The 27,951-nt window shown below is 43.3% G+C and overlaps 1 protein-coding gene across 3 annotated transcripts; it reads right to left on the bottom strand.

Moving 5' to 3' along the window:
* Positions 1-41: 41 nt before the first annotated feature.
* LOC146185002 (homeobox protein PKNOX2-like) lies at positions 42-27,951 on the bottom strand. Of its 3 annotated transcripts, none has more exons than XM_084605951.1 (11): positions 27,857-27,950; positions 26,844-26,970; positions 24,630-24,886; positions 24,002-24,173; positions 22,140-22,421; positions 17,250-17,357; positions 15,110-15,224; positions 13,651-13,784; positions 10,517-10,593; positions 9,387-9,595; positions 42-6,098 (listed from the first exon to the last, which is right to left on the bottom strand). In XM_084605951.1, exons 3-11 carry the CDS (start codon positions 24,845-24,847, stop codon positions 5,986-5,988), a joined length of 1,428 nt encoding a protein of 475 aa, XP_084462077.1. In that variant the 5' UTR covers positions 24,848-24,886; positions 26,844-26,970; positions 27,857-27,950; the 3' UTR covers positions 42-5,985. The 3 variants fall into 3 exon arrangements, with proteins under 3 accessions (XP_084462077.1, XP_084462078.1, XP_084462079.1); XM_084605952.1 differs by lacking the exon at positions 27,857-27,950 and adding an exon at positions 27,426-27,771; XM_084605953.1 differs by lacking the exon at positions 17,250-17,357 and having other exon boundaries at positions 27,857-27,951.

Here is a 27,951-nt window from a genome sequence, read left to right as displayed (position 1 = left end):
CACTGAACTGCTGAAAGTCATAGGCATTTCACAAGCACAAGTATATTAATAGGTTCTTTTATTATCTTCTATATTAAATAGAAACCTACAACTTACTGCTGGTAATCTCCCATCACTTCTAGGCTATATCGTAAAGTTTGCTATTTGGCAGACCCTTTATAAAAACATGGCAAAGAGAAAACATAAAAAATGGCATCAAGAAAAACAAAGATGCATGGGAAAGAACCCTGAAGGAATGGTAACAACAACAGTGCAAAGTATTAAGAGTGCCTGTTATGAATAACACAGCATCAAAGATTATTTGCACGCACAATACAATGTTCAGACTGAAGCCAATTGGCACAAGCCTGCAAATGTGGCACCGAAAATGATTGAATGTTAAATACATGATAATTCGGTCACAAAAAGATGCTCAAAATTCATTGGCAACTTTTAAGTAAAACAACCATTTTGCCAGAAAACAAGAACAGCAAACCTATGCCAGGTAGCTGACCTCAGGAAGCACAGGAGCTCTCTATCTCATACGAGACATATTTTGGTTTCTTATAAAAATCGGCCCGTTCTACACGTATCGGACCAAATAAAGTCGGTTAACTGCAGATTTCCTGTGTACTTTGCAAAATAAAATTGAACAGCACTAAACCTCTCATAGAGTATAATGAAATGCTATGCGCACGGACAATGCACCAAATTTTTGTGGCCAACAATGTTTCACTGCCACTGGCAATTAGATTATTAATATAAAAATGAACACAGTGATTTTAGCCTTTTTCACAGCTAAGTGGCAAACACAAAAATTTGGAACCAATAGTTTTTTGCTAAGGCCATCACCCCGAGACCAATTTTAAGTCTAGTCAATAAGTCTACCACTTTTTCAGTCTTCTAAGAAGGAATTGCTGTTCCCCTTATTCTAAAGCCCAGTAACTGGTATATGAAGAAACATGTCACCCGCCCATCCCATTACAAGAGATTGCATAAGAGACCGGCAACACCATACTGGTATGCAACACTTGGTTTGCCTCAATGTCTAGGTATTGCATTTGGGGCTTTAGAAAGTCTACATTGTAAAATCTGTACAAGAATCACGACGCATTTATAACAATCAGAGACGTAGTACTGCAGGCAGCTGTCAGTAAATTACAGACCCAGCCCCTGTAGTACCAGCACAGAAAGATAATTTCACTGTGCCTATCACCTATAATGTCATTAAAGAAAATTCCTGCAAAGTACGCCACCTGTCTTGTACCGGAGCAAATAATGCTGCAATGTACAACTGCTTGCGATAGTGTATCTATACTGTGCCCATCAGCATCAATTTTATGCTACTATTTGATGCTCCTGGCAGAAAAAAAAGAGAGAGAGAGAGAAAAATAAGATCAACAACTCTATAGATCGCTGCAGATTCACCTACAAAACCACCACGTTACTACATGTCAGCTCTGCGCAACAGCAGCAAGGCAAAAAATGCACTTGTAAAAACACAAATAAAAACATCACACAAAAAGGAAAGACACACATCACCTGGTGCATTTCATTATTGTACATGATTCGGATGCACACTGTTGAGCACGGTGCAGTTTACTAGCGGCCTGCACAAAATAGTGGCAAGAAAACACAACAAAAATTTTCAACATGACTCCAAGTAACTGACACAACATTAAAAAAGATAGAAAAACTTAACAAAGCTCGACTACTCAAGAGATATCCACATAGTATGGAAATAATCACAATGATAAATGTGTGAAGGTGCAGACATTACAATGTGTGTGCCTAAACAAAACATTTAAAACCAGAAACTTTGAGCAATAATTACCGGGGTCATCAAGAAACCCAACACTTATACACTCTCCCCAACACAGACAAGGTATGACAGAAAAGTGTCAAGACAAAAGTGGGTTTGCAAAATGAAACATTTACAAAGAAGGCATATCACTGTGTGCGGTTGCATACTGAAGTCCTGACAGTGTTACAGGAATGAAATGCCAGAACATCATATATTACATGAGCTATGCAAGAACACGATACAAAAACATTTTGGCTATGAACGCAAGGCATGTCTTACGTATCTACCCAATAATTCCAATTTCTACTTCAACAGTGCATTTTATCCTTTTTCCACAACACCCCACAACATAACATAAAATGAAATTAAAAATAAAAGGATAAAGGTGTGTGAATACGCAAGTTCCAAACTAGAATCGAATAAGAAACTACATAAGTAGTCTGATTTCACTTTCGAAAGCTTGATTGGTATTCGAAGTAACAATTGAAATTTCAAATCAGCAGGCACACCGGCACGGCTTTCAAGTTCATGCGTAAACTTCTGCTGCTAAGACTCACATGTGCCAATTTGGACAGCTCTTGACAGCATACTATTGTAGAGATAAACTAATATCAGATGTGTTTCCCTCAGAAAACTTGCCACAATAAACTGCCCCATTTAGTCTAACCGAATGCAGAGTTTCCCTGCCTACCTGTTCCCTACCTGGTCCCTGCCTACAGTGGTTTACAAACCACTGAGCGCAACGGCCACGACAGGATGAAGTTGCTGTCTAAACTGAGGCCCCCTTTGATCCTAGAATTAAAGAAATTCTTTGGCCATGTGTTTCCAATAAGCCTGATGCAGTGTTCAGTTATATCACACTGACAGTGCCCTATGCTACTGAATGACAAAGCAAGTTGTGCTATATAAATGTAGCATAAGAGCCTGTATGCCTAATTCACAACAAAGCATGCTGTTACTGCCATAAAAAAAAAAATATATATATATATATCCAAGGTTCCTTTAAGGACAATGAGCACGTGAGGGTCATTCAGGTGGACGTCTTATAGAATCTTGCCTTTTTTTTTTGTTCCTAGCCACACCAAGAGGAACTTCCGAGGCATATATGATGTCCGATCTTCAGTAGTCAGACCAGATCCAACTTTTGGTTCTTGTTGCCACTATCTGACGTGAATTCTATTTGAGAAAAAATCTTCCTATTCACACATTTCTACTTAGGTGCCTCATTATCACTTAAAACAGCAAGGTCCACAAATCGCTAAGGCTTAACGTGGGGCATGGAAAGAAAGAAAAAAGAGGCATGTAACAAAGTAACTAGATGCTCCTGCACTTTAAACAGCGCTGGTATGCTACATACTTTATTATGCCTCAGATGTCGAATCAGCAAGGGGAAAGGCTTCCAATTTCCTGGTGCTAAAACCCAGAGCAGTAGACACCAAGCCCCCAAGAAGACATACATTCAAGGAATCCTTACTGCTCTTGTGCATGCGAGGTGATGAAATGGTCGTTAGCAATGAGAATATATACCTCAAATTTAGAACCTTTAGAAAATAATGCTCAAGAAAGATTTCCCCATGCCCTGCCTCACTCTAAAATTAGAGCTTGTCCCAAACAGGTGAGTGTATCAAAATTTACGCACAACCTTTAACAGAATAAGTATTCAAAACTTCTGCCAACAGTAGGAATGTTGCAGCTTCCATAAATCTAGCCACACGCAGCATGATGCTACACTTTTATACTTCAAAGGTTTCTACATGGCCACAACAAAGGTTATATATATATATCAAATTAGCAAGAGAAAAAGTGTGAGCACGTTACATTAGGTTCAAATCAAAAAGATACTTGTAATGAATCATGCTTATGTCTTTCTCAAGTAAGAGTTCCTGTTCTTGCAGAACGTTATATGGAAATTACGCATTATGCAAGATTGCAATTTATAACATCTGTTTTGTGCTATTCAGTAATGACTAGGAATCGATTGTGCCTTGGGAGCAATAACGCCAGCCAAAAGCAAGAAAAATGCCAGGGAGCATCCGTTACTGTACTGAGAAAGGACATTTTCCCAATTATTATTTTTCATGCTCAAGTTTCCCGTTAGCCTGTACAGTCAAACCTCTTTATAACAAAGTAGTACGGGGTGCAAAAATTTGTTCCTTATATCCAATATTTGTTATAAAAGTGCGCACCCAAATTCCTGTAAATAAGTTTGCTAATGAAACAAAATGCGCACTAATATGGACAATGCAAAGGTGCGAAAACTCACATTTTTAAAATTAAAAGCGTGGTATAAACATGAAATCTCGCTTTTCGTTTCATGTTGGAGGGCAAAAATGAATACTAGGGATGTTGCCTCTGCGAACAATTTGCGCGAAGGAGCCAACGAACTTGGGGAGTGCAGCGCGCGCACACAGGTCAGCCACAGTGGCAGAGGCATGGCAGGGGCTTACGCCATGACGAGGCAATGGTGATGACATGCCAGTCACATAACTGTCAGCCGTTGCTTGGTAGGACTCGAGCAGTGGCAGTGGCGGCGACGCTCGAGTCCGGCCACGGCTGTTCATGACCTTCGAGATAACTGCGCGCGGAGGTTTGATCTCAGAGGCCCTAGGCCGTTGGTGCCAGTTTTTGTTGTCGCCGCAAGACGACATGGCTGGCACGCAAACGCGCGGGTGATTTAAACACACTTCGGCGGCGCCGCTCGAGCCCGGCCTTGGCCATTCATGACCTCTGAGATCAACGCGCACGGGGGCGTGGTGTCGGAGGTCATAAGTCGTTGGCGATAGTTTTTGTTGCCACCACTAAATGACGCGGCACGAGAACATGCGGCCGATTTAAACACACTTCTGCGGCAACCGATTCGATTGATTGAAAAGTTACATTTCTTGTTTTTTCTGGCTCCTTTACACATTTTTTGTCGTTTTAATGCAAGAAAAATGCTTCGTTACAACCGATCTAGTGTCAAATTTTGAAATTTTTGTTTCGTTATACAGAAAGAACTCCCCCAGAAATAAACCATAGACCAATTAAACATTGATTTTAGTTTGTTTTTATCCGATAATTCGCTATATCCGTGTTCGTTTAGCAAGGTTCGACTGTATATGCAAACAAAATTCCTTTTCTTTATTCATATTCTAGATGGACGAGCTAAGCACTTTGACAAACATTTTTGAAAAAAAGTTAAAATGACATGCCACAAAAGAAATGCAGAAACAGCAGAAGAAAATGATTATCACTTACTCTCATAAACAACTGGGGGCCCTGAAACGCACTCCTGGCTTTTTCATGCATGTATTTTTCCACCTCCCTCCACCTGTTTTGTCAGCATGAATACATTACTTGATACAGACTGTCCCTAACATTGGTCTTGTTATAGCATGCTAGCAGCTGCACAGTAAAAACATGGCGAATGAAAAACGATGCACCCTTGCATAGATGCCTTTGTATGAACAATGTGGCATGCATGCACTGACACCACATACTCTAGGTTGCAAGACACTGGGAAGTGAGGTATGTAAAAGCAAGAAAGGTGCTTCAGGGCCACTTTTATGCTGTTTGTTTCCGGAGATTTTTTGCCTCTGAGCTATTCATACACTTTGTGAATGCTGTGAAACCTTACTAGAAATCAGCCAAAAAAGAATGACAAACTTTCAACTGAGAATGACTTACTCCTCACTCTTAAACATTTTCAGTGAAGCATGGTGCCAAAAGTCATGTTACGAATGCCTTCACAATATGGCACAAAGCTAAGTATGCCTCCAACGATGCAAAAAAAAAAAAATCAAAACAGGCTGCAGAAAGTCTCATTCATTCTCTAGCCACTACCAGGCACACTCATTCTTTGAGGGATATTGAAGAGCCATATACAATGAGAGGCACCTCTAAGGCAATCTCAAAAGGGCATACGCATGAGCTGTATCATGAATGAGCAAATGTCTGCCTTTTTGCTCAGGCAGGTGCAAGTTCTGGGCCTAGCTACACAATGTAACATAACACAGCCTTATATTTGACAGAATAAGACAAAGGAGGAGAAGGAAAGAAAAATAATAAAAGAGGAAAAGAGTGGGCTACCTATATGAATAAAAGCTGAAAGAGGAGGATTGTATTGTGAAGAAAGAACTGATGATGCATTGTGGCGGCACAACAGCGTGCATGTCTTCCGCTGGGCACAGCATGTCCTCATCTGGCAGCAGCGCCGTTCACTGCTAGGGCTTGCCACTGCCACCCTGATCCCTGCTCTCTTCTTCAGCGGTCGAGTGGCCAGCATCTCCACAGGCACTATCATCAGAGGCTTCTGAACAAAGGCTTGTACCACTGGCTGTTGGGCGACAATCGAGAGCACAAAAAGGAAATTATCGACAGGGAAGAAATGTTTGTCACAGCATGTTCTAGCGTTACTGGTTAATTCCAGTAGAAGAGTCACTACTATAGTCAAATTGCTATAGAGTGCCTGAAATCTGTGTACGTGTAGCAAAATGTAAACAGACCATGGGTTAGAACCAGAGAAGCAAAGAATTGTGTGGAAGAGCGCACGCGCGCACACACATACACAGAGAGAGAGAGAGAGAGATGGACAGACAGACACACAGACAGATAGAAAGGAAAGAAAGGGAGAAGGGGAGGGAGGCATTTCAGTCCCATTGCATACTACAACGAGTCTTTAGTTCGAATGATGCGTGCAATAACTACCGCACAACTTTAAAATCAGAGGAGAGCGGAGCAGAACTCTGGGACAGCTTTCAAAAAAGCACCTCCCAAAAGTGTCTACCTCTGACTGCAAAATAAAATAAACAGTTAACCTTGTAGGCACAAATTGATCATCAGCTGCCTCTGCACAAAATATATATTATTCTATTGTACTTAAAAAAAAAAAAGAACACTATGCTAAAACACTAAACTTTTTCCAGAACTGTTTATATATGTAATAAAATAAATCTGGAAACCTAGACTCTCGCATCATTCCCCCCAAGACTGCTTCAGTGTAAGGTTTTCACTACAATATACTTCCCCTTAAAACTGCTCAGATAAAACAAAACACTTAGAGACAAGCTGTCAGGTACACCCTTCGCCTACAAAGTTTTCGGTAAGCAAATGTCTGTAAGTTAGGAATTAAAAATAATGCGACTGAGCTTAAGTTACGCTGTTTTGGGTTTTGCTGCACATAGGAAAAGTAATCATGTGCCAAAATTCAAGGCTTATGTCAGTTTGGTGGGAGGCGGTTAATATGTTGTTTTAAAGCATCGTATAACTAGTTTAGGAGCTTTGCATGTTTTCAGGATGAAACAATAGAAGACAGTTCGACGAGTAAATTTTCTCCTAGGTGAAATCTAGATCACAGCAGTGGATGCAGGCGATAGGCAATATTTAACATGGGGGTAATATAACAGGAAACAAAAAATTATGGGGGACACTTAAGCTCTGCCTTTAAGGGTATGACCCAATAGCATAGATTAGCAGCCGACATATACAGCCCCACTTTCATCATGCAGTCTAAATGTGCCTGCGTGACCTAGAGGTAACATGTCTCACTCAAAATGCAACCGTCCTAGCAGGCTGATTCTGTTATCACCCTCCCATATGAAAGGAAAGGCCAGTTCTTGCCAAACATAACGTCAGGCAACCCTATGTTCAGTCAGTATGTGCCCATGAAAGCAGCCTACTACCGTCCGCCAGCACCATGCTCGTGATTTTTCACTCACAATGCCAATGCCAGATTTTCGGTGAACAGGGCCTTGAAGGCTCTAGCGTTAAAAACAAAATGGCACCTTGTTGCTTCACACCGCAGCGGCTTGATGGACTGCAGCTGCTCCACTTCTAAGCTACAGTGTGATGCGCCTGACCACAGGCAATGCATTCCCCCTTCATAATACAGTCGAACCCGGATATATCGAACTCGAAGGGGATAGCGAAATAGTTCGATATATCGATAATTCGATATACAAAAATCGGCTTGTGACGGCACTTACGATGCCAAAAAACGATACCGCATGTGTCGCGTAATCAATCCACTCACATAATGAACCCACCCTCCACTTTTTCACCCGAGAATTTGAAAAAAAAAAAAAAAAAAGAAAAAAAAAAAAAAAAAAAGCGTTAAGACCAGCTCGCTCACATGCAAGCGATTGAGCGATCTCAGCGACCAGCGGCAGCGACAGAGCGAAAAATTTCAAACTTGTTGGAACCCCCTTGCCCCTCGAGCCACCCCGACAGCTCAATAAAAGGTTTCTGTCAGAAATCACGAGCGTTTTCGCTTGCATGTGGATGGCGCGCGTCACTCTGTCTCGGTCGTTGCATCCACAGCTCATTTCTTGGCAGCGTGCCAAGATGCTGTGCAGCGATAACGTCAGGGCGCGTTTATCTTTTTATAGCTCCTCCAGTGGCGGGGAGCGACTTGGCAGAGTGCCCGTGATGGCTTGATTGCACAAGCCTGGTTCAATTTAGGCGGGCGTCATGATCGCAGCAGCAGACCGCGTGCTTCCGTTGATTCATACATGCAAAAATAAACGGCTCCCGCAAAAAAGAAGAAGAAGAAGAAAGAAAGAAAGAAAGAAAAAAAAAAAAAGCCCTGCCGCTTCTTAACGTCCGCAGCCGCCATATCTTACGTTAGTTACTTACGTCGCGCATACAGCACAACGATAAGAAAGGATGACTCTAGCAAAAAAGGAAAAGAAAAACAGAGAGAGCTGCCGCTTATGTCCGCAGGCGCCATAGCCATGTCAGCCACCGCGCGCAGAGGGTTCGCAACACACGCTGGAGAAAGCGTCCGACGTCTGTCTGAAAACGGGCTGAGCTGGCTTGGCGCATGCGTAGCGCGTGCTGAAGGAGAGAGATAGCTCGGCAAAAGAATGGGCACACCCACGCACATGGCTTGCAAACGCCATGTGTTGGCGCGCGGGAAACAATAACTCCAGATGCGAGCGTCTTTGGGGAATGGGCGCAGCGCTGTCCAGAACCATCCCCTCATTCCTTCCACGCGTGGCTTGAAAATGTCACGCGGCAAACGGCCAAGCGTGATGCTATCGTCTTTGGGGAAGGCACACTTTCCAGTGCGTGGTGCGGAGTTCGATATATCGAACGACCGGTGAAATCGAGTTCGATATATGACGCGGCTTTCCTATACTTTTACATGGGATTTTCAAGGGGATATTCCGTGAGTTCGATATAACCGGGTTCGACTGTACTGTCAACAGCACTAGAAATTTATCAAACGTGACTAGCACCCGTGCAGAAGAAGGCCGAAGTTCATTACTCGGGGCCCTGTGGCTGCAGGTAAGCAGCACGACTAACAGTGCCATGGTGCAACACTCCAGTTGCTCCGCTGCCCCGAATGGTGGTCCATTTACTTCTCTGGCCGACAGTACCTACTATACTGTAACAGGATTGCCTCGCAATATTCAGGAATGTAGAAATGAGTCTGTGAGCTAGACCTTGCATTAGACACTCCTGGCATCTTTTCTTTCATTCCTCTTTTTTACATAAACCATGTGTATTCAGCTAAACCCAAAAATTCCATTTCTCCTTCGCTGCCACAACACTGCACCACAGCCCCCACCTTCCAGAACTGCAGGTGGATTACTGTGGTGAGCAAATGGGCGTGCACACTCACTGGAAGGCTTGCCTTGAGCACTGGGAGAGGACGAGGCCATGCCGTTGTGGCTAGAGGCACGAGGCTGTAACGATGCGATAGCATCAGGCCAGAAACGCTCAACAGGCCGCACTGTCTGCACCTTGGCCTTCTTCGCTTTCTGCTGACTGTTCTCCGGGTTGCTGGCATCTAGCATTGGCTGCAAGATCCTCCGGCGTGCATTGATGAACCTGCACGAAGACAGCATGAGCTGAACAGCCAAATGAGTCTCTTGGGGCAGTGTGATCCTGATGTGAAATATATGGAGATCTGAGTGTACATGACACAGACACGTGGATTCATTCATGCTGAGCACCCTGACTGAATGACAGCTTCACAAAGGGCTACGGTATCTCCAGAGCAATTGCTCTGAAGTAAGGATTGAATTAGTCAAATATGCTGACTACTTGGTTCATAATCAACTTAAGAAACTGTTCAAGAATTTCAGAATATCTGGCAGTGATGAAATATCACGCTGACTTTCTTAAATATGACCATGGCAAAACCACCATATCTGGACAAAGTATTTTAAGACAGAGTCTGAAAAACAGTTCTAAGATGTCTTCTCTTCCTTCTTTTCCATCATTTGTTGTGCTGACTAATCCTATTCGAATGCTGCTAGGCTTGGACCTCATGCAGATGTCTAAATTAATGAATCTTTAGTACCCATAACTACCTTTAGTTGCCAGTGAAGTGCCAATTTATGGATTTCATTTCACATGACCACACTGCAGGTTTCATGCTTTATCTTGCTTTTTTGTATGGTGCCGAGTCAGTGTCTAGCTCTCTTTAATTCAGCTGCAAACACTGCACACAATTTAGAAAAAAAGAAATAAAGGAGAACATGATTTATCCTTTTCCGAGGTGTTTTTTATAGCAAACAGATGAATATTTTAGGTTCAATTTGATATCCAAAGGCATTTTTCTTGATGTTCATAGTTTGAAATTCCAATATTTGCACACCCACACTTAAAATCTACACTGCATACAATTGTAAACACACTCAAAAAGGCAGGAAGACAGAAACACGGACACACAAGCGTACTGGGTGTCTGAAATTCTGTGTCCGTGTCTCTGAACATTTTGGTGATCCTGTAATGCTGCTGACATACCAGTTGTTGACTTGAAGAAGGGTCAAGTTGGTTTGAGCTGCTATCTGTCTTTTTTCGTCTTCTGTGGGGTAGGGATGCTGCAGCAGTATAAGAGCAAGATAAATGTGTCAAATTAGCGACATGCTTGAACAAAGAAAGTGTATGCAAACAATAAAAACGTTTCCCCAGCAGCTTGGCATAAGCCTGCAAAATATTAACTTTCCTGATAAATTAATCTTTACATTATTCCATCAGCTTATTATGTGGTTCCTCAAGCTTTTTTGCACTGGTGTGTAATGACACACTTTCATTAATACCTTTGATCACTGTTTTCTTTTTGCACATGCTGACAACATTTGGTAGTATGAACGTTCACAGCACTGCATGCACTAGCACCAGGAACTGGGACAGCATACTGAAAAACTTCAAGGAAGATTGACACTGCTTACTTTGCATAAAATATTTCAAAATGTTGTCAACATGACATAACATACTAATGCATCATACAAAACATTTGTGCTCAACAGCTATACTTGCCTGTAGGACAAATCTCTTTGAATCAAACTAATTCAAGTCAACCAATAACCAGTTTGAGCCAGAGTTAATCGCACATACTAATAAGCACAGCTACCGCATTACGTGAAAAATTATCCGGCAAAGATATAAAGCCCCATTTTAACCAAGTCACACAAACACGCCAGCAGTGTGTCTGAATCTGAATCCAAGGGTTCCGAGCGGCTCGCTTTCGATTCACAAAAAAATAAAAAATAAATCAATGTGAATTGGCAGCTCCCGGCACCTCCGCATGTTACGTAGTCTCACGACGTCACAAAACCCTCTGACCACTCAGTGCAGGGCCAAATCACTTGCCAATACCACAGACATGCTTGTGATTTCTTGCTCATAACACCAACACTGGATTTTCTGGAGAATGGGGCCGTTATACTATTGCCCTTATGCTACAATGTGCAGGTAGCTCCACTGGAGATGCGTTAGCACAGACAAAGCATTTATATGTAAAAGCAGCAACCCAGCACTTAGGATTACTAACGGTTCAGTACTGGTCTTCAATGTGCATCAGCAATGTCATGCTGCGACTTCAGCAAATTCATGGCAAATCTCAATACAAATACAGTCAGATCTCGGTACTACGAACACCACATTAACTAATGTTTCATATTAACGAAGTTTTTAACAATCCCCAGCAGACTTCCTATGTTTTCAATGTAAAAATATTTCAGAATTACGAATTTCAACATGCGTATGTTTCAGAATAACGTACATATTTCATTTTTTCTCCTATGATCTAGGAACATCAGTATTACGAATTTGGCTAAAATTAACATTGCAACTGTTGCGTGAAACTCAAATGGACAAAGTTCGTACTTTCAACGCTCGATGCAATCGCATACCCGATGAGGTGTTGCGTGAAGTGGAAAATGTATGCGCTGTAGTGGTGTAACATAGTGTGTGGTCATGTGTGTTGCACGCAGGAGAAGAAGACAACTGATTCCTTCAAATAAATCAGCTTTGAAGCTAGTGCAACATTTTTATTTGAGATTTTGCTTGTTTGCTTGTCTATGCACATGGCTACTGCCAAGGTACACCATTTTCATACCTAGGTTTGACCACTGGCTTATAACTAAAGATTGTGTACTATGACAATATTTCAAAATAACAAACAATTTCTTACGGTCCCGCGTGATTCATTATATCGAGATTTGACTGTATGAAAGGCGTATCAGAGAGGAGGGAGTGAATGGAGTGAAGAATTGCTTCAGCAGAGCTCTGAGTTGCCATGACAGAGATGGAGCAATGCGCGTAGAACAGCCTCACCCTTTTGTATGCCAGTGGCCGGAAAACGTACTAGCTTAGCAGACGACACTCCTAGATGCGTGTGCTTTGGGGCATGCGATTTACCCTGACAAGTTTGCAATGTCATAAGTACTAGTGTGAAGAATGAAGAAAACTCAGTGCTAGAGCTTTGGCTGGCTGTGCATACCGGGTAGTAAAAATGTGTACCGATGGTCACCAGAGATAATGGAATGCTGCGTGTTCACCAGGCACTAGAAACGCCACTACAGCTGTGCACTCAAGCGATCAAATGAACAGTTGCCATGGTTAATGGTGGTTACGCTAGTTGCTGCGCTGGAGGCGAACCGGTATGCTATCATGCTTCCCCAACATATATGCTGGATATGTGCCGATTCTAAATATCCGAAGCATATGCTCTACACATTAAAATTCTCGGGCACTTTCTTTCCTTTCAATGAATGCCAAGTTTGATGGACCATCAATTTAAATTAACTTAAAGATCAAATTAACAAGATTCCATTGTTATGCAACACCCTGGCTGAATCTTATTAATCTGCAAATGAATGAGCAAACAGCCAAATGCCAACACGAGCTGTGTGAGTACCTCACAGCACAAGCATCACAACGCTTCTGATACACGCAAAGGTGGTAATGGAGGAAATTGCACCTCTCCACTTCGCCTCCATCGAAACGCAGCCGCCATTTCGATGGAGGCAAAACGGAGAGTCATCCGTGTACTGTGTGATGTCAGTGCACGTTAAAGATTCCCAGGTGGTCAAAATTACTCTGTAGCCCTCCACTAGGGCTCCTCTTTCTCTTCTTTCACTCCCACCTTCCTCTACAGCGCGGTTCAGGAGTCCACAAAATCAAGTGTGACAGATGCTGCGCCTTCCCCTTCCTGTGACGCAATTATAAAAAAAAAATATTGTAAAATTGGAAGGATTCAATCTTGCTGAATCGAATATTGAGCGAAAGCATTAGCTGCGGGTGACCGAGTGCTCTTCTTCTTCTTTTTCTCCTTCTTCTACGGACACAGAAACTGCACAGAGCGACAAGCGGTTAGACCAGGCGAAGTATTGCTTTCGCAATAAAATAGAAAAAAAAAAAAGTGCTATACCTAGGCTTTCATTAAACGTACAATCCTGCATAGTCATAGTACGTGCAATAAAAAAAAATAATAATCTGTCGAAAAGAAAGGATACTGACAGACAGCTAAGAAAGGTATAAGAGCCTGCAAAAAAAAAAAAAAAAAAAAAAAAAAAAAAGAAAAAAAAGAAAAAGAAAAAGAAAGGGACTATTACTATTAGGCACAATTGTTCAATATCAAGAGTGCAACTGACCACAATGTGCTGGAACAACCAAGAACGCATGATGCTGGTGGCCTGCTTTGGCAGCACTCCACGCTTCTGCTTCTTCTTGGAGCCCAGGATGTCCTCATCATCATCATCTCCGCTGAACGAGAGAGACCTTGGGCCTGCGCAAAATTGACAGCGGGCTTCACTTCATGAAATCTGGACGTGTTTTGCAAATACATCACATTATACAACAGAGACACTGAGAAGGAATGAAAATGGCAGCCCCCAGTTCATAGAACCTTAAGAGTAAGGTGAAAGTTGTTTTACATAGGCTATAAGCAAATGAAAGAAATAACTCTGGTTACATTTATTGAGCGAGTTTTTAGAAGGCATATACATGACCTATACCACAAAAGGCATTCAGAGATGCTTCTACAATACAGAATTATAACATGCAGCTTGAAGTCACTTTGCAAACATGAATAACCAAGCTTAAATTAGGTAAATGCAAGTTATCTCTAGACGTATACATACAGCTATGACCATCAGTAATCTTTTTCTGCAAATTTATAAACAGGCACGCAAGAAATCTACATATGTGAGGTGCAGCATGAGTACTTTCAATACTGGATGACATTTTAAACAGCACGATGACTCTGCCTTTTTGATTATTAAAAAAGAAAGAGTAACCGAAAATGACCTAAAATGTGTGATTAACTAAATTCAAAACAAAGCAAGGAATACATCATTGTTGTCCTTAACTGCTTAAAAAGGTGTGAAAGTAATGAAAAAATCACGAGACTTGCTGTCAACCTAGAAAACGAACACACTGAGCACCAACAGCACACTTGTTAGATAACACAATGAATGAAAACAACTCCAAAAGACGACTCAGGTTCATGCTTTACACTTAACTAGACACAACATACATAAATTTATTTGCATGACAATCAGTTATGCTCAACCATTAGCCCATAATAAAATTATGACAGCCACCCACTTCAATTATTGCACAGGGTCAAACAGCAAGGAAAGCAACTTCGCACAAAAAGACCCCGTAGAATACAAGTTGAAAGAAAATATTGGGCACAAGTGTGTCAAAGAACTTCACACAAAGAGACTCAAAAAGCCATGATTCATGGGTAGGTTGGTAGAGGCCAATGCCAATAAGCTATGTCAGCTTGTACAATCATGAGTGTCCATTCAACAGCATTGTAACAAACAGTCACAGGAAAGCATAACACACTCTCAAATGGCACCAAGTAAAGCAGTAACATGAATGTTGAATTATATGGCGTGTTGCAACACAACAGTTCCGTCAGTGCGTTCATTTACAGTAACAGGCCACAAAAAGAGAATGAAATACTTTTTTAACCACTTTATTACTAATAAGTCACTCAGCTAAAAAAAAAAAAAAGAAAATTCACACAAAATGCAAGCAAAGAGATGACACATAGAAGGCTGTTTTCTTGGATGCATGTTCAGATTTCTTTCTGAAACTAACCGAGGTTAGAGACTCGATGGTCTTGGCTAGAAGTGGAGATGTTTGCACCAATCTGAGACAATGGTGTCCCACCATGGATTGATGCTATCACAGGCAGAGTTGCACTTGTCTGAATCTGAAAAAGAAAAACAGTAGCATTGAGATGCGATTTCCAAAAATGAAGCAGCAATAAGCAAAAGTGAAGAAATTTCTCACAATGTCCACTTCAGCTATGAATGACACCAGAAAAGGGAAGGTTTTGCACCATTTAGAGCCACCTGGGCTTAAACAGGCAAAAAAATATCAGCGATATGGAAATTTTTTCCACCTTATTTCCAACAAATGAGGTTGCCATGGCCAAGCAACAAGCTCACTGTCTGGTGTAGAGCATTGGAATGCCACTGCAACTCAGTCATGATGGCAAGTCATTAAAGCAGCAGAAATACAATGAACCGGTAAGCTAGTGACTATAACCTCACGTAATTCCCTACTTTAAAGATTCAAAATGTAGCCACATCTGCAATATATCAACTGCAGTAAAGATAAAAGTTCCCCGGTAATGAAGTTCACTGTGAGCTATAAAAAAAAGAAACCCTGCGGAGCACAGCCAGCCAGCACTACAGTGGGAATTTTTGAATATTACAGGACTCCACTTAAGTCTGCTCAAGAGAAAAAATGGCGAAGGCTACTTTACAGGACTGTTTTCACTCACGGCATTGCCATTTTCATCCCTACTATCATCGTCATTACTATTGCTACTATCATCATTATCAACTAAATGCACTGTCATTGCCATCACTACTATTATCATTATCATTGTCACTGACTGCATCGTCACTGTCATAGCTACTATTGTCCTCACGCCACACGAGGAGAATTATGATTGGTTTCTTACGAGTCCGGCATGGCCTAGTGGTTTGTGCTCTCGGCTGGGAATCAGAGGAATAGTGGTACTTTTTTATTTTAGTGCCTGAAAATAAAATGTTTTAACTAAAAAGAACTCTTATCCAAAACCACTAAGATTTTAAAAAATATGAATTAGAACAGAACACAAAGAACATTCACTTACTAGAAATGCTGGCCATTATTGTATTGGCAGTCAAGCCTGTTCTAGGAATTGTAGGCCTTTTATTTACGCTGCACACAGTGCAAAAGAAAGTTTGCAGGCTATGCATTCTGGCCATGTCGTGCTGCTTGTTCCCTAGCTTTGCCCACCCATTTTTGTGCACTGTCACTATTTTCCAACGATGCACTCTACTGCACTTCAGCATTGCTGAGAAGTTGCCCGCCCTACAACTAACTGCAGCTATGTTTTTACTTTTGTCACATGCTTCCAGGCACGGCCCCCTCATAAGTTAGCGCACCTACTATTGCTTGCTTAACATACGATCCTTTCAAATTTTTAAAAAATTTTGCGCAAGCTTACCAGAAGGCTGTGCTATATACAGGCATATATTAAATGAAAATAAAAATATTGCAGCTCTAGTGGACACTTTTATTGCTCATGACTTCGAGCTTACGAACTGATTAATGGACCTTGTGTACATATATATTTCAGGCAGTCATGTTGCTATGCCAAGGTAACTGCCACACGTATACAAAGCATAGATGATAACAGATGTGTTTCACTCAAGACTCCCACACCAGGTAAATGGGCCCCATGATTAAAACATGCGGCATGCCAAGCATCAGCATGAGGCAATGCTCACATGAAACCACTGAAGCAGCTAGCTGACTTTAATCACTCGTTCAAACAAGGCTTTCAGTACTCAGCATCGCACACACTCCGAACATTTCACACAAGAGCTATAACTCCCATGTTATTCCCACTCCCCTGTGGTTTGCTGCTAAATCTGCTCATTCAAGCTCCGCATTTTTCATTTAATGGCACTCTTTTTTCTATGCCTGCTGCGTAATATTAACAAAGCCATATAGAAATTTGCTCGGAATAGAAGAGCTAATTCTGTTTCTGTCATTTCCATTTCTTAATAGCAGTGAGAGCCAAAAGCAGCCAAAGAAAGAAAAACAAGAAAGAAAGAAAGAAAGGAACAGTTTTGCTCAGGAAACTGAAGTGGGATGGCAAGTTCCTGCAAGCTCCACACTAAGCATGGGCAATGAGGCTACCCTCCAATTCTTGCTGCACCCTTCTCGTGCTGCCTACCTGAATGGGCGCTGCCACGAGCCCAGATGTGGTCTGTACAACTTGGAACACTGTTCCCCCCGAGACTACCTGACCAGAGCTCAGAGCAGAAGCCGACAGGCAGTTGCCCTGCACCACCCCCACAGGGGAAAGGCATTAGTTAGCAACTTGTGGCCAGCGAAGCCAAGCTCTCCCACCACCTACACAACAACCCAAAATCATCACTGGCTTGGCACATGAGCCCAAACACATGCTGGCACATCCTGGCTGCGAACAAATTTTACAACAGCACTACCAACCATTATTATAATTTGGCACATAAGCCCAAACACATGCTGGCACATCCTGGCTGCAATGGACTGCAAACAAATTTTACAACAACAGCACTACCAACCAAGTGCGCCATCACTAGGCTCACTGGTGCAGTATTAGTAGGAGTCGCTGTTATCCATCGAAGTCTTACTTGAAGCGTTGACCGCAGACATTTGGTCAACAGCAGACATTACATTGCGAAGTGTATTTAACTACAGTGGACTCCCTTTAATAGTACAAACTTAAAGGAATCGGAAAATATTATCAGACATTCGTTTTAACAGAAGTGCCCCTAAGAAAACTTAAGTGAGCATACTAGGCATGTCCAGATATAGACTGCGTGAAAACAATACACAAACCAGCTTTCCAGTGAGAAGATAACTGCGAATAGTAAAGCATTGAGTGCACTAAGCATGAAGTGAGCTGAAAAGAGAAAGCACGAAATGAGCCTACATTATTCTGCTCAAAAAATGGCATTGGTCTAGTTTTTTTCCATCTTCCGATCTTCTCAGTGTATCCCGCAATAGCTGCTATTAGGTACTTAAAGCAAAAGTTTTACCACTCGCGTAAAGCGGGAAAACCTTGTGTTGTGCCGTTGGCATTTAATGTTGTGCGGCAAAACTCCCGATCAATCGACAGGGCAATGACATCACAGACCTCGCGCAAGAATTTCAAGCACCTCACAAGATTTACATGAAATGTGACATTATGCGTGGAACAAAACAAAACATCATATGTAATGAGAAATTATAAGCCGCTGCATGCTTCAAATGACCAAAACTTTATAACGAGCTAAAATTTCATTTAAAAAGGAAATCTCAAGAATTTTAGCTTCTGGTGGCATTCAAACTCATGACTCATGGCTAGTGAGCCAGAGTCAGTACCGAGGAGGCCGCGCAAGGTAGACTTGTATGACTTGAGAACAAGCAGGGGTTTATATGCATGTTGTGTGGTCTTTTACACAAAGTGGTACCTTACGACGGTATGCTAATGAGTATACTTGTAGCTAGACAGGACCACATTGCGCCATACCTTCATGGCAGAGCTTAAATGCCTCCTAGTATTTTTCCTTTGATTTTCAAACTCCATCTTGCTCTGAGTACTTGGATGGTGCCCACCAGGAGAGCTATTGTCTCTCATTTTGTTTCTCCTGCAGCACAGCTGTCACCACACATGTTGCCCATGTAAAGGCACACCATGCGATATGTGGCAAACTCTGCATCCCGACCGCCGGCGGCTGAGTTTCGATGGAGGCAAAACAGAGGGGCGCCTGTGTGCTGTGCGATGTGAGCACAAGCAAAAGATCCCCAGGTGGTCGAAATTACTATGCAGCCCTACACTACGGCCCCTATTTCTCTGTTATCACTTTCACTCCCATCATTCTCCCATTCCTAATGGTCCGGTTGAGCTGTCCACAGAACAAGTGTGACAGATACTGTGCCTTTCCTTTCCAGTGGACCAATTTATTATTATTTATTATAGCTCTGCACCATGATAAAATGCATTGTGACAGAGCATCAGCTATAAACGTGGTCCCATATTTTTTAAGCCTCAAGTCAATGAGTAATCGTGCTTTGCACATGAACACCTTTTCGTATGAAGGAGGCAGTGCACAGCATGTGATGCAAGCATAATGCCGAGATCTGACCATGTAAGGTCTCCAACCGGCCAGGTCAATGGTGGCCCGTTTTTTCCACACAAGCAAGAAAGCTTCCGCCACAAGAAAGCAACTTTGCACAAGCTCCACAGTTCTCCCCAAAGGTGCACAGAAGTCATCTCGAGGGGTACATCTTCTAATGCACAAATCATGTTACATCTCCTCCCTGTGACAATGGTGTGCGTACACCCCATCAGTGCCATTATGTGAGGGTGCCATGGTTCGTGGTCGCTGCAAAAATTTATGTCAGCTAAATTTTTAAGCTGAGCCCTATGGGAAACCACCCAGTGGTCTCACCTTGTTCATCTTAACTGAAAGTTAATCTTAACGGGAGTCTACAATATATGAAAACTGGCAGTACACACTGTCAAACAAGCCTGTAGCCAGTTTTCCTGTACTTTGTTTTTGAAATCAGATATTCAATCAGCCTCAGTGTTGCAGTATGTACTATAGATGTTCACAAATAATTAGAACACTTCACAGCCACTTCCTTGAGTCCATAATAAAGCAAATGGACTTACCACTAAATTCCTTGAAGACCTCATTGCTGCATCTATACAGTCGAACCCGGATATATCAAAATCGAAGGGGATCGCGAAATAGTTCAATATATCGATACTTCGATATACAGAAATCTGCTTGTGACGGCACTTGTGATGCGCGATACCGTATTTATCGCGTAATCAACCCACACTCCACTTTTGCACCGAAAATTTGAAAGAAAGAAAAAAAAAAAAGCGTTCAGCTCGCTCACATGCAAGCGATCTCAGCGAAAAAATTTCAAACTTGTTGGAACTGCGTCCCTCTCGCTGCACCGCGGCAGCTCAAAACAAGGTCTCTGTCGCTGCGGCAAAAATCGCGAGCGTTTTCGCTTGCATGTCAATGCTGCGCGTCATTCGTTTGGGTCGTCTCATCCACAGCGCATTTCTTGGCAGCGTGCCAAGATGCTGCACAGCGATAACGTCGGGGCGTGTTTATCCTTTGATAGCTCCTGCGGTGGCGGGGAGCGAACTTGGCAGAGTGCCTGTGATGGCTTGATTGCACAAGCCTGGTTCGATTTATCACGCCGCGCTTGAGGCGGGCGTCATGATCGCAGCAGCTGACCGCGTGCTTTCGTTGATTCATACATGCAAAAATAAACGACTCCTGCAAAAAAAAAAAAAAAAAAAAAAAAAAAAAAAAAAAAAAAAAAAAAAGCTGCCGCTTTTTAACGCTGAACAGCACAACAATAAGGAAGAATGACGAGAAAAAAAAAAGAGGGGGGGGGGGGGGGAAAGGAAAGAAAGAAGAGCTGCCGCTTTTTAACGTCCGCAGGCGCCATAGCCACGTCAGCTGTCGCGCGCAGAGGGTTGGGTTGGTGGGTTGGTTCGCAACACGCGCTGGAGAAAGCGTCCGACGCCTGTCTGAAAACGGGCTGAGCTGGCTTGGCGCGTGCTGAAGGAGAGAGCTCGGCAAAAGAATGGGCACACCCACGCACATGGCTTGCAAACGTCATGTGTTGGCGCACGGGAAGCGATAACTGCAGATGCGCGCCTTTGGGGAATGGGCGCAGCGCTGCCCAGACTAGCTGTCGCCGAACTGTCCCCTCTCATTCCTTCCGCGTGTGGCTTGAAAACGTCATGCGGCAAACGGCCAAGGGTGATGCGATCGTCTTTGGGGCACACTTTCCAGTGCGTGGTGCGGAGTTCGATATATCGAACGACTGGTGAAATTAAGTTCGATAGATGACGCGGATTTCCTATACTTTTACATGGGATATTCAAGGGGATATTCCGTGAGTTCGATATAACCAAAATTCGATATATCCGGGTTCAATATAACCGGGTTCGACTGTAATTGCACTCTGTAAATGGATGTGCAAACTTGCACTCAATCTGAGGAGCAAGGCCACAGAGGCATCATGCATCGTTTTCTCCTCTCTGTGCCATCCTACTATGAATATCTCGGTGCTGTTTCCATATTCTATCCATTTATCTTTACATTTTGGTATGTCACACATGAATGCATCTTAACTACCTTTCAATTTTTCTTAATTTATCAAAATTCATGGCTTAAAAGCATATCAGTGAGCATGCCACAAAATTGTGCGCTCATTAATAGGGCCCTGTGCCTTCCTTATACCTTATTTCATTTTTCTTTAGTACTTTCACCATGCTTCTGTTAATCCAGAACAGCATTCTACACAACTCCCCAAACAGAGTACCACTTCAGGCCAGTTTTCCTACAAAGATAGAGGTGGGCATGCTAACCTTTTGGGGGCTTTGCCGTAAGGGTACTGTGGCCGAATTTCATGCTGCAGTGTTTTTACCATACACGTACTGCGCTGAGAGCATGTTTGAAATTTTGCACCCTTCCGAAGATGTGCTTACTGAGAGGTGCAGCCATCTTTTTGAATGTACAAAAAGTATTAAAAATTGGTCTATACTGTCACTATGCAGAGGAAAAGAAACCTGATCATGACTTTCCCTGTTAGTAATGGTTTGTGGCGACTTGCCCTCGCGGGTTTGTTTTCTCTGTGCGATAGCGACAAAAATGCGAAAGTTGACCTCTATCTTTGTTGGGATGCTAACGGAGGCCCATGAAGGCAGATTTTTATCTTTGTTGGTACTCTCTCACCTTATTGGCACGCATGGTGCTTCCTGCTCTCCTACATAGTTTCATTGATGTTATGACTGTAATAACTGTAATACTCTCCCTGCTTATTTTTAGGCTATTTATCTGGACAAAATAATTTCACACTTGAGGTAAATTTTTTTTCCGATACTCAAAAGATTGAATAAACTGACAGAAAAAAACAAAAGTGTGCCAACACGGCAAAGTGGCTCATGGTGAACAAGGCTTGTGCCTTCACTGCGGCAAGAGCATTGGAAAGAGAAAGAGGCCCTTTCCTGCCAGTGGTAGCGTTAAAAAAAGGTTGGCAGCAAATCAAGGGGCCGACCCACCTGTGTGGCAGTGACAAGGGAATGGGCAGGAGGGGGAGACGGGTGGCTAACTGGTGCCGGTGGCGGGGGCGACGAGCAGGAAGAAGAGGAGGCCGTGTCACTGAGGCTGCCACCGTCGCAGTGGCCTCCTGAGCCTGGGAAATCGGCTGACCGGAGCAGGTTTTCGCTCTGCATCTTGCTCTTGAGGCAGGCAATGTAGCGGTTGCAGAAGTCTTTGCACAGCTCCTGCACCTTCTCCAGCTCCAGCAGGTGAATGCGAAGTACCTGGATCGCCTTCACCATCTGCACAGTATGGTAAGGTCAAGGCCACCCTCTAACCTTCGATGGCATTCAGTACTGTCAAACCTCACTCCCAGTTCATACGCTCAGAACTATGAGCATTAAAAATGGCCCATAGAGTTCCGCTATTTTCCTTCTGGTTATGTAGCCAGCATGCAATTTATCTAGCGATTTATTTTTGTGACAACCATGGTAAAGAGAGAGAAGCAGAACAGAAAGGCAGGGAGGTTGACTAGTCAATGCCCAGTAGGTAACCTTACAAAGGAAATCGGTGAAGGCTCTCTTGAAGCTTTTAAAGCAATTGGGATTGAGTTTGCAATTGTAAATGTGTGTGCCCTCTGTCCCCTCAACTTAGTGGACATGTAAAAAAACCTGGGTGAAAATTTTGTAGGTCTTGATAGTTTGTCTGATAGTCTTGTTAGAAATTAAGGAATGAAACACTGTGCAGCCACAAATAAATATTGAAGCAATTTTGTTCAAAGTATGTGCCCTTCTGGTGTCCTTTTATAATCAGCAGAAAAAATGTTTTTCGAAATAAAACCTTGAAGCAAATTTCATAAAATTGTAAGACTGGCCATATATTTTGAGAAAATTCAGAAAATTTCGCCTCTACACTCTTGCCCAGGTAGTCACCAAAGTGGTTTGCTATAAGTTTCCTTCATGCTAAGGTAGCATATGAAGCACAGGACGAAAGTCTACAAGCGTTAAAATGCTATTTAGACCTTGTACTATTAACAAGCAATGACTTGGAGAGTGGAACTGCCAAAATAATATGCCTTAGTATTTCATTACTCAAAATCACACTTTTAAAAATCTTAGTAGTTTTTGATGATACACTTTACCAGATTATACAATAATTTTCCAATTTTTAGGAAATGTGTCAAGAAGGTTCTGCAATATATTTTTTTCTACTGCACTGCTGAGCATACAAGTGGATCTGGTGTTGTACTAGTGTGTTTATTTGATAAAAGAGGATTAACAACAAAACAGTTGTATGGGAAACCCAGAAATTTTAAGATGCCCACAGCAAATGATACACATGGCTGCATCGCCAAACTCAACAGCAGCACAGGCTGACGTGAGCTTCTCTAAACGTTCAACTGATGCTGAACTGATGTTGAACTGAACAGTTGAATTGATGATGCTGAATGAGAAAGGGTTCTGATGTGCACAGCTCATTCACCAAGTGCATAAGCAACGAATTGCATGTGGTACAAAATGATGCAATAGTTGCTAAATCTAGATGGCAGTATACTCCACAAACCAACTTTACTCCCAGAAAGAAAGTACTGTTCCCCTCCATTGCAGCACTCACTCCAAAGTTTGCCTGATTCATCTGACCACACAGACAAGGGTAACTCTAAAGAGCAACAGCTCCTCCATTCCATCAAGGCAGCCTTTTCATCAGCCAGAAGGCAAATGTGGACATTTTTGGTTGTGACATACTACAATGATGATCATGTTTAGCTCACATATAGTGTCCTGTGTAGCCAGTGCTAAAAAAAAAAAGAAGGTAAACTTCCATGACGCTTGCTTGCACGTATCTTTAGGGTATTTAGAATGGCAGCACAGTCAGGGCTCACCAGGCCATCCACTTCGGGGTCATCACTAAAGAAAGGCTTGCGATCCTGCTCTTGGTGCTGCACAAATGCCTGGATGTCAGTGCTGAAGCTTTCGGAGCATGGTGCTTCGGCACTTTGGGTGGCCCGCTCACATTTTTCAAACAGCAGGGCAAGTAGGGGAAACAGAGGGTGCCTGAAAAAAACAAAGCTCTGCTGTGGCTTCCAGTGCAAGAGGCCTAGGCAGTGAGCAGTGGTCCCGGTAAACAGTGTTTGCCCATCCTCTGACACAGACACAGATTGTAAGATGAAAGTGAGCAGAGATCTCTTAGGAGCTGCGCAAACAAAGTGAGGACTGGCTACGGCAGACTGGCACATGACTGTAATGTTTCAGGTGTACAAAAAGAGCTGGCAATGACAAAGTAGCTTTTCAGGGCGAAAGCCTAAAAGGAATCCAAAAAGAAGAATGTTAGGAAAAACAGTGCATATAATGCAGGTAACTATGAAAATATTTATTTTTTTATTTCAAAAAGAATAGCAACAAAAACCTTCAAAACAGTAAGACAGAATAGACTGCAGATCCTCAAGTCTCATGGCATACGATAGGCGTAAATTTCAAGTAAATCTCGAGGATTAGGTTATGCTCACTCACTTGTAGACTGCTCTCTTGTCAGCTTCAAGCTGGGCTTGTGTCTGGCCATCTGGTGTCGTGAGGGGTGATGGTGAAGTGGATGTTGGGGCGATAGGGGCAGGTGAAGACTCCCTTGAAGGTGCAGAGTCCTGGTCTGAGCAGTGTCCGCTGCCACCAAGTGGCTGCTGCAGGCTAGGCATGCTAACTGCCGTGTCACCCCTACTCGATGCCTCCTGCATCACACAGCAGCTGCCAGCCGGGGCCTCCGCAGCAGCCAACTGAAGCAGAATCGGACAGTAACAAAGGAATCAAGCCCTAGTGAACACCAACTTCTGGTGAGGCTGAGGACCCTGGTTCAAATCATATGCACACTACTTGATAAACTACACACTCAACAGCAAGAAGCACACACCCAAGCTTGGACATGCACAACCAGTGCTTCAAATCCTCATTTCAAGAGCAAGTTAGGACTGCAATTTTCTAGTGGAATACAAGAGGCCTGAGATGAAGAAAACCTTTACTGACATACATCATCAGCATGACACACTCAACGTTTCTCTCTCTTTCTTTTCTCTTTCCTTTCACTCCCTGCATACTGCTTCTCACACCAACTCAGCGGTATCACTATGACCAGGCGTATCAGCAGCCACCAGCATTCTCAGTGTAGCCGCCCTCATGCCACACTTTAAGGGGGAGCACACTCGTACATGTGACAAATAATTCAGTAAGACACCCCATCAAAAATCTGCTTAGTTAATATATTTGCATGTTAATTTCTGCAGGAAGGAAAACAAGCACATCACATGTTCAAAGTAAAATACAAGAAACAAAACACAAGCACTCGTGACGACATGCAGCAGATCTGTAACATGGATGATTGTTTGAACTAACAACAAAAATTAAGTTATTCTGTCCGTGACCATTGTTGGTCGTGATGGTTCCAAAGGATGAGCTGTCACGCCATCGACGGGCATAGTGAGCTCGGTAGCATGAACAATGCGGGCGAGTGCAACACAGGAGGACCAGATGGCGTTATGTTTGGGCAAAGCTGCAGAAATAACCCTTAACAGCAAAGTGCGCTAAGAGGCCGTCCTTTAGTCGAGATCGAGGGCAAGGACAGCGAACTTCTACATCTACTGTGGCTGCGCACCGCCGCCAGCCGCTGCCGAATTTGCCGCCTACAGGGAATGATCAACCACCACGTCGTCGCGAGTCCAAACCAGTCCGAACTGACACGGCTTTCTCACGCTGGCATAGGCCACTTATCAGAAGATTTAGGGCAATGATCGTGTAATCGGTAAGTTTGGTCGAAAATTGTAAGTCTTCCAAGCAAATCGAAAGGGTTGGCAGGTATGATGCACTGTAATGTGACTGCAGCCCCCCTCCCCTCTCTCTCCCACCCACACATGCATGCACAGAGAGGGACAGAGAGACTGCATCCTTCCCAGTGCTATATCCAATGAGATCCACACCTTCATGGTGATGCTTCTACCATTGACCCTATGGTTGGTTAACCTTCAGTGGCTTTAATATGCTTCTCTCTCTCCAAGGTGAAATCCTGGAGGAACGGACAGGCAACAGTGAGTTTTTTTTATAGAAGAAAGCAGGCTTTGCAGCTAGCTAGTGTGCAACTAAATACAGAACAACTTATTGTTGCAAGAACTCATCTGTGTAAAAAGATAACTGTCACCGCATTAACGAGTGTGTACTAACGAGTGTGTACATTCAGGAAATGATGATTCCGCCAGGCTCTGAACAATGTTCGTCCAAAAAGAGCTACCCACTAGTTCACTTTGAGGAAAACATCTTGGCAATCCCAGTTTTCAGTTTCCATTACCAAATTAATCACGCCTTTTCGAATCGATAATGAGGAAGCTCTACCGTTTTCAAAACTGTGATAGTGGTCACGCGAGAGACGTCAGCAAGAGAAGCGAATTTTATGCTGGTGAAAATCACGCATACACGAAAGGTGCGACTACTAAAGGAGAACTATTACAGAGAAAAAACGAGCTGCACACTAACAGCACGTCACAGGTGGCTGCCATACGACCACAAGCACTCTAGAAAACGCTGGAATAAACCATTGCATCCTAAATGCTCCACGAAAACACTAACCACACATTTTTACACTCCGGCGATCATGAGCAAACCAACTCTGCCGACTGAAAATTGAAGATAATAGGCGTGCTAAGTAGTGTGTCACTAGTCGCGAGCCCCTAGAACGTGCTCACTCACCCGAATGAGGCGATGCGCGTATCACTATTCCGACGTCGACACATTGGCGGCTGCAGACATCACTGCGCCAGTCGAAGATCCATTTGTTCCGCAGGTGAACGCGTCACTAGCCACCGTGAGAAGTTCTCTACAGGAAATGAAAACAGGCCAGATATGAGAAGATGAGGCGCCGATCTCGCCCACACGTCGCGCTCGATGAATAACGCCGTTCACTAGGCGTCCTTGAGCGATGCTGCCGAGCACAACAATAGCTCCAGCGAGAAAAAGAAATCAAAAATCAAAGGCTGCGATGCTAAACTTTTGAGACCTTTCACAAACAAACGCGAATAAACCTTCAGTAAAGAGAACCGTTAATCAACCGTCCTTGCAATCCTTGAAACAAATGTTTCAGGAAAAACTCCACGCTGCGTAGCACATCGCGAGGCCGTTTAAAACTGATTAGAATCTTGAAACAGGTTTCCTGTGAAATCCTGTTTTAAATAAGCAACCAGTCCGTACCAAGGCGTCGCGCGTTTGCGACACCGCGGTAACGGCGGAATGCAGCTCGTGCAGACACTGCCATGAGTGCATGATATATCGTACTTGCCAGTTTTATAGCGCTGTAAGCCCGAATAGTAGCGAGTTCCTAGCCCCGCGTGGGTACGACACGGAGTCGAGTGGGAGCGCTCACACTTTTGCCCAATGATAATCCGCACAACCACAGTCGCAACCATTTTGTCTGCTACGTCCTTTGAAACGAAACAAAATCTGCATTCGCCGTCAAAATAAAGACCAGTGGCGCTCAGGAGCGGCAGCGCAGCGGAGGATCCCACACCTGTCAATTTACTCGCGCAAACTCCTCCTTTCGTCAAGGAGTCGCACGCTTCGCAGCGCACCCGCGCATTTGCGTAACGTCCGCACGCATTCACAAGCCTCCCCATTCGTTGCTCGCGATCGTGACAACGGTATTTAGGGCCGCTCGTGGCGCTCTTTGAAGCGTGAGCGGTAATTCGATGGTTTGAGTGGCAGCTTACCAAGGTGTCAGTCTTCGTCAAAAATGGCGGCGTCAATTACAGAAAACTACAGCCCACCTCAGATTGACGCTTCTGACGTCACAATGAGGGCCGGC

This window comes from Amblyomma maculatum, chromosome 6 (genome assembly GCF_055883805.1).
Source record: "Amblyomma maculatum isolate TAMU_Amacu chromosome 6, ASM5588380v1, whole genome shotgun sequence".
Taxonomy (NCBI): domain Eukaryota; kingdom Metazoa; phylum Arthropoda; class Arachnida; order Ixodida; family Ixodidae; genus Amblyomma; species Amblyomma maculatum.
Note: the sequence above shows the minus strand (reverse complement) of the source record. Positions and strands in the feature narration are given on the sequence as shown.